At 40.0% G+C, this 9,845-nt stretch overlaps 1 protein-coding gene across 3 annotated transcripts; it reads left to right on the forward strand.

Moving 5' to 3' along the window:
* Positions 1-767: 767 nt before the first annotated feature.
* mcm8 (minichromosome maintenance 8 homologous recombination repair factor) lies at positions 768-9,801 on the forward strand. 3 transcript variants are annotated; one of them, XM_084949392.1, is made up of 21 exons: positions 768-843; positions 1,344-1,634; positions 1,835-1,900; positions 2,027-2,109; positions 2,300-2,449; positions 2,601-2,698; positions 2,795-2,993; positions 3,133-3,218; positions 3,739-3,884; positions 4,096-4,176; positions 4,262-4,400; positions 4,690-4,720; positions 5,435-5,572; positions 5,747-5,807; positions 5,928-6,008; positions 6,338-6,533; positions 6,613-6,826; positions 6,920-7,129; positions 7,268-7,344; positions 8,232-8,421; positions 9,004-9,801. In XM_084949392.1, exons 2-21 carry the CDS (start codon positions 1,346-1,348, stop codon positions 9,094-9,096), a joined length of 2,628 nt encoding a protein of 875 aa, XP_084805518.1. In that variant the 5' UTR covers positions 768-843; positions 1,344-1,345; the 3' UTR covers positions 9,097-9,801. The 3 variants fall into 3 exon arrangements, with proteins under 3 accessions (XP_084805518.1, XP_084805516.1, XP_084805515.1); XM_084949390.1 differs by having other exon boundaries at positions 787-879; XM_084949389.1 differs by having other exon boundaries at positions 787-1,634.
* Positions 9,802-9,845: the final 44 nt, after the last annotated feature.

A 9,845-nucleotide genomic window follows, 5' to 3' on the forward strand; every position in this document is an offset into this window, starting at 1 on the left:
TGGAGAGGTGGAGATATGCTCAGGAGAAGGTGAATGAAAGCCAGTAGCAGCAACACAGAATACATGTGTGTGAATGGTGAAAGGTAAAGCTACAAGTAGTAGAGACAATGAAGGTGGATGAGTTTAAAAACCTGGACTCAATCATCCAAAGCACCAGACAGTGCAACACAAGAAAGGTGAAGAAGTGCAGGTGGAATAGGTGGAGGTGAGTGTCAGGGCTCATTTGAGACAGAATGATAGCAACACAAGAGAAAGGGAAAGCCTGGAAGATGGTAGGGAGAGCCGCTAAGATGTATGGCTTGGACACAGCAGCATTAACCAAAAAAAAAAAAACAGGAAGCTAAGCTGGAGGTATCAAATCCCCAAAGCTGAAGATGTTTAGGTTTTCAGTGGAAATGAGCTCTATGGAAAAGATGAGAAATGAAAAATCTGGACATAGACCTCTGATGTTGGAGTCAGTCTTCCAGTTTTGAGGTTACAAGTTCTAATGCTTCTATTTATACTGAAATCAGTTTGCACTTTGCATAATCATCATCATCATCATCATCATCATCGTTACCTCCTACATCTGCTCGTTTTAGCAGCTGGATAGTGTCGGGGTAAAATCAAACATCTTTGGAGCAATTGACAGGGTTTGAATTCCTGCTCAGGGTATGCAGAGTATGGGGCCGGCAGGCGAATAAGAATTCTGTAGTAGTTTCGCTATCCTCTGGGGGGCAGTAAAGCGCCTTAAAGGCACATCTGACAAAATAACATTAAAAGAAGAAGTTTCTTCGTGGAGGGAATTTTTGTTTGGTAATATCAGTCTTCGTGAATTTTGAGACACCGAAACACACAGTTTTGGTATATGGAGTAATATATTGTGCACTTTCTTAAACTGTAAGATTATTTTACTCATTCTGTTCAAGAAAAGGCAGGCGGTGTGTTTATACCTGTTGGCACTTTTTGAACGGAACATGTAGGAAAAATCAGAATCAGAATACGTTATTGATCCCTGGGGGAAATTATTTCGATGAAAAAGTCGATGATTGTAGTTGTAAGTTGGCTAATAAGGATAACGTTACTAACTGTTGGAGAGAAAGAAATTAGACATGAAACATTAGCCCGCAGCTTTGTAACCTGAAATGTGTAGTTAGATCTGTAGGGATTTCACGGGTTTTAAAACGGAAGGGCAGTTAAGTTACCCAACAGTATTTTAAAATGTTAAAGTTGATCTTAAATCTGCAGTGTTGACTTTGAAAAGTAGAGCCAATCAACATTTGCTGTAGTGCATATTTTCAGTGTTTTGTGTTTCGTTAATACTGTCACTTATTTTTGTTCCTCCTTTCATTGTCTTGGGAAAGTAATGAGTGGACAGGATTCCAGGAGAGGCTCTTCTAGAGGAGGCAGGGGAGGATGGAGAGGAGGGAGTGGAAGTGGTGGCGGCGGTGGATGGAGAGGAGGAGGTAGTGGAAGTGGTGGCGGCGGTGGATGGAGAGGAGGAGGAGGTAGTGGTGGTGGTGGATGGAGAGGACGAGGTAGTGGTGGTGGATGGAGAGGAGGGGGTGGAGGATGGAGAGGTAGACCATGGAGAGGAGGATCCGGAGGAGGTTGGAGAGGTGGAGCAGGAAACCATACCTACAGAGCGCAGAGAGGTGAGTTTCTGACACAAACAGTGTTTTTTTGTAAGAAACCATTAGTAGAACTATATTTTTCTTTTTCTATTGAAAAATGACGAGGTGAATACATGCTACATATTAGTGTTACTGCTTTGTCTAAAAAAACCACACATTTGTGGTTGTACAATGAATGAACAGCTGCAACAAAATAACCAACTGCTCAACTGTCTCTTCAGTCCTTTGTCAGACTACTCTTGATGCATTGTGTCCATACAAAGGATGGACACTCTACTTCACAGATGGTATGTGTGCATTAATGGGTCCCTGTCACACTGTTACAATGGAAACTTTAGAAAGACGTCACATTTAATAGTCAGGATAATGTGTCTTTGTCTGTGCCTGTAATCTCCATGTCTTTTTATGTCCAGGATTTATAGAGAGTGGACCTAATGTGGAGAAGATCAAAGTGTTTGAGAAATATTTCACTTCCAGGATTCATCTGTTTGACAAGGTTCGTCAGATGAGCTCAGTGCACAACACACTGGCTCTTTGAGTTATCATTTGTCACAGCAATGGCACTACTTGGTGGCATCTTACTAAGAGACTTAGTATGTTTTTGTTCCTTTAATTTCTCATCCATCTGTATTATTTTCTTTGTCTGTTTCCATGTCACTTAAAGTGAACTTTGTTTTTGTGTACAGGATGAAATTGAGCGTCAGGGAAGTGTCCTGGTTGATTATGCTGACTTGATTGCAGACAAAACTGTGCGTCAAGCACTTCCTGACATAGTCACACAACTGAAACAACAACCAGAGGTGATGCTGAACTGTTTGGGATTGGCTATTCACCAGGTACACACACAAAAGACCCTACCACACATTTTATGCTAGCAGGATGTTACAGTCTTAATGATGTTCATATTATAACAAATGCTCAAATTCTAAGTCTCTGTCAATCTAAAAACCCCAAACCCTGACTGAAAACTGTCTGCACATCATTCAGGTGTTGACTCTGGATTTGGAGAAGCAAGCTGCTGAGCTGCAAGAGGAAGAGTTTCCTGTTGCTACACCAGTCATCAATATTCCCCATATTAGTGCGAGGTATTTCATTCGGTGAAGAATAATGAGTTGTTTTCTTGACAGCCACTTTGAATGACAATAAATACGGATGACTGCATTTGTGTAAATCATCTGCAGGCTCTATAACTATGAGCCACTGACTCCACTGCGAATGTTACGTGCCAGTGTGTTTGGCCGGCTAGTTTGTGTGAAGGGAACAGTGGTGAGAGTGAGCAGTATTAGACCGCTATGCACCAGGTTGGCCTTCAGGTGTCGGACCTGCTCGACCACACTGTCTCTGGCTCTGCAGCATGGGAAATACACTACACCTACCAAAGTATGTACACACACACTTATACGCTAACTTTTTTCTGCAACTTTCTTCCTGTACTTAAAGGCTGTAAGTTATATTGCATACATGCATATGGCTTTCTTGTCAGCATTCACACATCTCTTGTTTGTGTTTTATCGCCTAGTGCGGAAAGCCAGACTGTCGCAGTCATACCTTCATCCCCATCCGCAATTCTCCTCTTACACAGACTGTAGACTGGCAGATCATCAAGTGAGTATATCATGTACAGTGAAAAACTACAGTAAGACATAGCTAACAAAAATGGTTGTTGCAGTTGTTATTTGAGAGCGGGAAAGGATGCCATGTACTGATATCTAAATGTACATGTAAAAATGCATGAAAGCTCCTCCAAAGAAAAGCCTTTCTGTTGCATGTATTTTTGAGGTATATACAGCATGTCCATAAACTACTCTGTTGCCGGTCCGTATTATAATCACCCTAACCCCATGTCACTTACATTTAATTTTAAGTTGATTCATGAAGAATCTTTGTATGTAAGTTATCATTCATTTATATTAAGGGACTTTACCTTTTGTTTTTTTGCTTGTATTATTTAGTGTGTACCATTTACTGTGCATATGTGTGTAGTTTTTATGTGTCACTCTGGACATTGTGCTTTATCAGCAGTTCACAGATATGAAGTATTGTCCTTAAACGGCACATCTCGTGTAAATAACCTTTGTCATGAATCCCTGATCAATTGAATTTGAATTATTTTGTGCCACTTCAGGGTGCAGGAGTTGATAAGTGGAGAGCAGAGGGAGACTGGACGAATCCCACGGACAGTGGAGTGTCACCTGACCTCTGACCTCTGTGACAGCTGTGTGCCTGGAGACACTGTTACTGTGACAGGGATAGTGAGAGTTAGCAATGATGGTACAAAAACACACATTCTGATCATTGTGAAAAGTTAAGCCAAAGAAATACCGGTGCAGTCTCTAATTCTAAATATGTAGTGAATTATAAAAAATGTCTCAACTAAATCAAGCATTTATTCAACAAAAACTCTAAGCCTTTGAAGTTGGAGTTTGCTGGAAGAAGTGCCCTCCTACTTAGACATCAAACATAGTTTAACTGTGCTTTTTAGGTCCAGGCAGTTTTAGAGGAAATAAGGATCAGTGTATGTTCCTCCTCTACATTGAAGCTACTTCTGTCAGCAATACAAAAGGTATTCTCTTTGAGACCTTCACATTTATATTAATAGGCTTTAGTCTTAAGTATTTAATGAACTGGAACTTTTTCTAAATATTTAGGCAGGCAGTCGAAGATGGGAGGTCAAGGTTCAAGCGGGACAGTTGAAGATCGCTGTGGTGGGGAAGAGTTCAGTCTGAAGGAACTGTATGCTATTCAGGAGATCCAGTCACAGCCTGACTTGCTGCGACTTATAGTGCAGTAAGATGATTACTTACTGCATTTAATGCAGCTACCTAGTTTCATGTAGTATTGTTCTAAGAGTTATCACAGCATCTATTTATTTAATTTTTGTCCAAACAATGGAATTTGAATGGTATGGCGATGAGTCAATTTTAACAATTTAATCTCAAGTTATCTATGAAGTTAGCTTGATTATTTATTTTATTTTTGTCAGGATTTAGAACTATAAAATTCTTCAGTCATCCAAAAATGATGGCATACTGCACATCAACATATTTTAACTAATTGCGTCCACTTGTTTTTACAGCTCTTTGTGTCCTGTCATCTACGGCCATCTGGTGAGTTCCGCAAGACTGAGTACACTAACAAGCTTTTCATTAGAAATTACTACTTCTTTCCCGTCAGGGCTCACATCAGCGGATCGTTTAACTCCATCTCATCCTATCACTAATATCATCCTCTGTCATCCCATCTGTTTGTCGTCCTTTGCTATATTCATGATCTATCTCCATGATCTTCCTCCTTTGCTCCTGCCTGGCAGCTCCATATTCAGTATCCATCCAGTGTATCTACTCTCTCTTCCCTGTCCAAAAGATCTCAACCTTACCCCTCTAACGTTATCTCCAAAGTGTTTGACCTGAGATGTGTCACTGATATATTCATTTCTACTCCTGTCCATACTGATCACTCCCAATGAAAACCCAAACCCCTTTGGCTCTGCCTTTCTCTGTCATGGTCTCCAAACCATACATTATAGTTCAAAGTAGTTTTCACTACAACTTGTAAACCTTGCCTTTCACTCTTGCTGCTGTCCTTCTGTCACAAATCAGCCCTGACTCCATCCACTCCACCCTGCCTGCACTCTCTTCTTCACCTCTCTTGTACTCTGTCCATTGCTTCGGATAGTTGACCCGAGGTATTTAAACTCATCTGCTTTAACTACCTCTACTTTTATCAGTTTCACTGCTGCTAATGAGGTCTTACTTGCAATGCTAAAGTTTAGTCTAACATCTTGTGTCTCGTGTAATCCTTGTGTCTTTGTGTATCTGCAGCTGGTGAAAGCTGCCCTTGCTTTGGTTTTGTTTGGAGGCAGACAGAAACAAACAGGCAAGAATAGCATTCCAGTGAGAGCAGACCCCCACATCCTAATAGTGGGAGACCCCGGACTGGGAAAGAGTCAGATGTTACAGGTAACTTAGAGGACTTTGCGTAGAGAAATGAATACTAAAGTCATGTCAACAGCGCTATGTTGATGACTCATAAGCTGAGACTGTGTATTGTGCTGTGTATTTCCTTTTTGAAACTGTGATATGTTCTTCTTCGACCTAGTACTATGCTCTATGTTTGTCTTTTACTCTGCATAGGCAGTGTGTAACGTGGCTCCCAGGGGTATCTATGTTTGTGGCAACAGTACCAGCACCACAGGTACGATGTGTTAAAGTAGAAAACTTCTTAACTGATTTGTTATACAGTAGTCAATAAGTATTTGGTTAAATATAGTCAAATTAGCAATGTGATCTGTACAGTTTTTCTGTTTTTCTTTAGGACTCACAGTAAGTTTATCTCGAGATGCAGGAACAGGGGATTATGCTCTGGAGGCCGGTGCTTTGGTTTTGGCAGACCAAGGTGGGAAATAGAATAAATGCATTTGTTTTTGAGCATATTTTAATGTGCTGTGGACATAAAACATTGCGACCTGTTCTAGTGGCTTTGAGGTAATTGCACTTTGGTATCTAGCCATATTGCTTAAAAAAAACATGTATAAAGTATTATTTATATATTTTTTTTTAACTTCACAGCATCTTCCACAAAGTATTCCTCAACTGCTTTGACCACTTTCACTTAGTTTGCCAGGCTCAAATTATCAGACAAGCCTTTCAGCCTGCAGGGGAATCTTTTTGCTTCACATGTGTCACAGTTAGTTGCTTGCGTTTCTTTTTTACTTGTTTATTTAGGTCTTTGCTGCATTGATGAGTTTGACAAGATGGGCAACCAGCAGCAGGCTCTGCTAGAAGCAATGGAGCAACAATCTGTGAGTCTGGCCAAGGCTGGTATAGTTTCCTCTCTGCCTGCTAGAACCTCAGTTGTGGCTGCTGCAAACCCAGTTGGAGGACATTACAACAGAGGCAAAACAGTCTCTGAAAATCTGAAGTAAGTTAAAGATGGAGGATACAGCAGATTGTATAGTATGTGACTTGTATTTACATTTGTGTACTCTTGTTCTGTATAGAATGGGATCAGCTCTCCTCTCTCGTTTTGATGTTGTCTTCCTGCTCCTGGACATCCCAGACGAGTCACATGACCGCCAGCTGTCAGAGCATGTCATGGCGAATAGGTCCGGGAGAGGCAGAACCAGCAGTGCCACAGTTACCAGAAATAACACTGAATTACAGACCTCAATCCTATTAGAGCACTCTGACATGCCACTGTCCGAACGTTTGCAGGTAAAGATGCGCTATCTGCTCTCAGCGCACACGGATCGCAATGATATCACAAAAAAGCGATTGTTTTCAGGCATTAAGTGTATATTTTTCTAGATCCCTGCAGGTGAAAGTATAGACCCCATTCCAACGTGCCTTTTAAGAAAGTACATCAGCTATGCTCGTCAGTATGTCCGTCCCAAACTCTCTCCTGAAGCAGCACAAACCCTTCAGGAGTTCTACCTGTCACTGAGAGCTCAGGCAAACCCTACTGATGCCACACCAATCACCACACGACAGCTGGAGTCTTTAATTAGACTAACTGAGGTAGGTTTGGATAGCGGTGCATTCTCTCAACACACCTGGCAAAATGTGATGGATGAATACACAAAGTAAAAATACAGTTATGGGGAACAGAAGGGATCATTTTCCTGCTGGTGTCTCATGCTAGCTGTTTTTGTGTAGGCAAGAGTCAAGTTGGAGCTGAGAGAAACAGCCACTAAGAGTGATGCTGAGGATGTTGTTGAGATCATGAAACACAGGTAAGCCGAACAATCGATACTCACAGCTTGTAGGCAATAGCATTTATAAATGTAGGAAAATGAAATGCATTTTCTGTCCTTTCAGTTAGCTGCTGCCTTTGATGACACATTACCTAATTTGAAGTATTGATCAATTGCTCCAAGGTGCCAGGAGCAACACCATTATAGCGCAATAGTTGTGAGGGCGCTAAGCATAAAAGTAAAAAAAAAAAAAAATCATTGCTCAACACTTGTACTTCTTATGTCGTGGTTTGCGCTTGTTAACCAGCTGATTAAAGCCAAGCTTTTCCACCATGTTACTGCATCAGTAATTTGCATCCACCATTTGCTTATTGTCATATGGACAATATTGGACTAATGTAACCCTCTCCATCCATAATAGTGTCATGTGGAGCGGAGCTAGCAATGCTCAGTTGAGTCATGTGTTTGCTCTTGAGTTCCACATCGCCAGCTGCTCCTCCTCCTTTGCAGTCTGGTTGTTCTCAATGGTGTTTTTGCCTCAAACACATTTGTTGTTTCCACCAGTTTTCTTGCATATTTTGCAAAGTACTGTGCTTTGTTGGAGGTTGTTGAAGTAGCTCCCTTTCTAGGAACTAAATTGTAATAGAAGACTGAAACAGCTCTTACAGTCAAACATGCTTGGACTTGTTTCACTGGGGAACATAAATACATGGTGTTGCTATTGCAGGGATACGGTATACGACACTTTAATATCACAGAAAATACATACTAGTAATAATGTGCATAGTATGGTAGGCCAAAGCCAACTCTAAGATGATAAGTGTTAATATTTTTGTTAAATAATATTCACAATATTAATACGTCTGAATTGCTCACACCTGCATGTAAATTTCTCTCTCCTTTGTTTTGTGGTTCTTGTTTTTCAGTCTGGCCAACACGTATTCAGATGGTCTCGGCAACCTGGACTTTGAGCGCTCTCAGCTCGGGTCTGGTATGAGTCAGCGCAGTGCTGCAAAACGACTGGTCAATGCACTGCACCAGCACGCTCAGAGAACCGGTCAGAAGCAGTTCGACGTACAGATGCTTCGATCCATTGCCGACAGAGTGAACGTTAAGGTGAAAGCACTGAAATATAAAATAATAAATAATAAGAGTCAAGTTAACACTGTGTCTGATTTACAGTATAAAGGTAAAGACACAAATATTAATAGTGTTCTCTCACCATTTGTGAGCAATTACTTTGGATGTCATCATGATACAAAAATTTTATTAAAGGAAAATAGGAAAAAGGTATCGACTTGTTTAAGCTCTTTGTGAATAAAAATGTAAAAACAAACATTAGAAATGCATGTGGAAGATTTAAAGATATACAGACACTGCTTTAGCCAACATGTAGACCACACCAGCAAGGGTTAGAACTCTTGATTATCCCAAAATGAAATAAAACTCCAACTATAAACGTTTTATCAAACACAGCACATCTTTAATGGTGCATTACTGACTGAACTTTGTACCTATATAGAGAAGATTTTCCAAAACCTTTATATTTTGCCTTTTGTAACTATACACAGGTGGGCTTCCCTCTCCTCACCACAAACCTTAGTGATTTCATACTTAAACATGAATGAAAACTATATGCTTAATTGCATTAAATGTATAATTCTTAATTATATTAAGTCAATCATTAATTCTTTCTAGGTGATGGATTTCGAAGGCCTCTTGAGTTCCCTGAATGAACAAGGTTTTCTGCTGAAGAAAGGGCCCAAGCTGTACCAGCTGCAAACAATCTAACTTCTTACAGCTTTCACAGGCTCAAACCTGCAGACTTTACCAAAAGGTCAATCATTGGACCGTGTTCTGTATAAAGCAAAAGAAATGGAGACTGCAGTTTAACCATTTGAAGAGATGGCAACAACCACAAACAACAAAAACAAGCTGATTTAAAAAAGAAAAGAAAACTACTGAAACCTGATCTTTACCGCTACCACAGCTTCTTGTAAAGATGATATCTCACTAACCAGAGAAATGTTAGACTTGAGATTGATATATTGTCTTAACATTTCATTCATAATCCAGATAAAGATAGATTTTCAGAACTGGGCAACCCTTAGTTTAAGCAAAGTTGCAAATTTTGCCTTTAAGTTACACAACTTTGTCTAAACTGAATATGAAAGAAAACTGATTACTTACCGTTTTTTCTACAAATACTTCAAGAATACTTCAGAAGAATGTACATAATATGTATATGATGTTTATGTAAGCTTGTCTGTGGTTACATTTTAGAGAAGGCACTAATATAACCCTGTCAACCCATTATAGTGTCATAATAAGCTGCCCTTGTATTATAAAATGTCTTATTTTTCTGAAAGATTGACTTCAGTATTGGGTGTCCTGTTGGATGTATAGTATTTGCTTTTCATTTTTGTCTTAAACATAAGTTCATGGTTACGTTCTGTCTCTCTGCTGTGCACTTTATTAAATGATGTGGAACACTCAGCCTTTTGTTTGTTGTTGTTGGGCTTTTTTTTTTTTTTTTTTTA

Source organism: Perissodus microlepis, chromosome 13 (genome assembly GCF_051167445.1).
Source record: "Perissodus microlepis isolate ML-2025 ecotype Zambia chromosome 13, ASM5116744v1, whole genome shotgun sequence".
NCBI lineage: Eukaryota > Metazoa > Chordata > Actinopteri > Cichliformes > Cichlidae > Perissodus > Perissodus microlepis.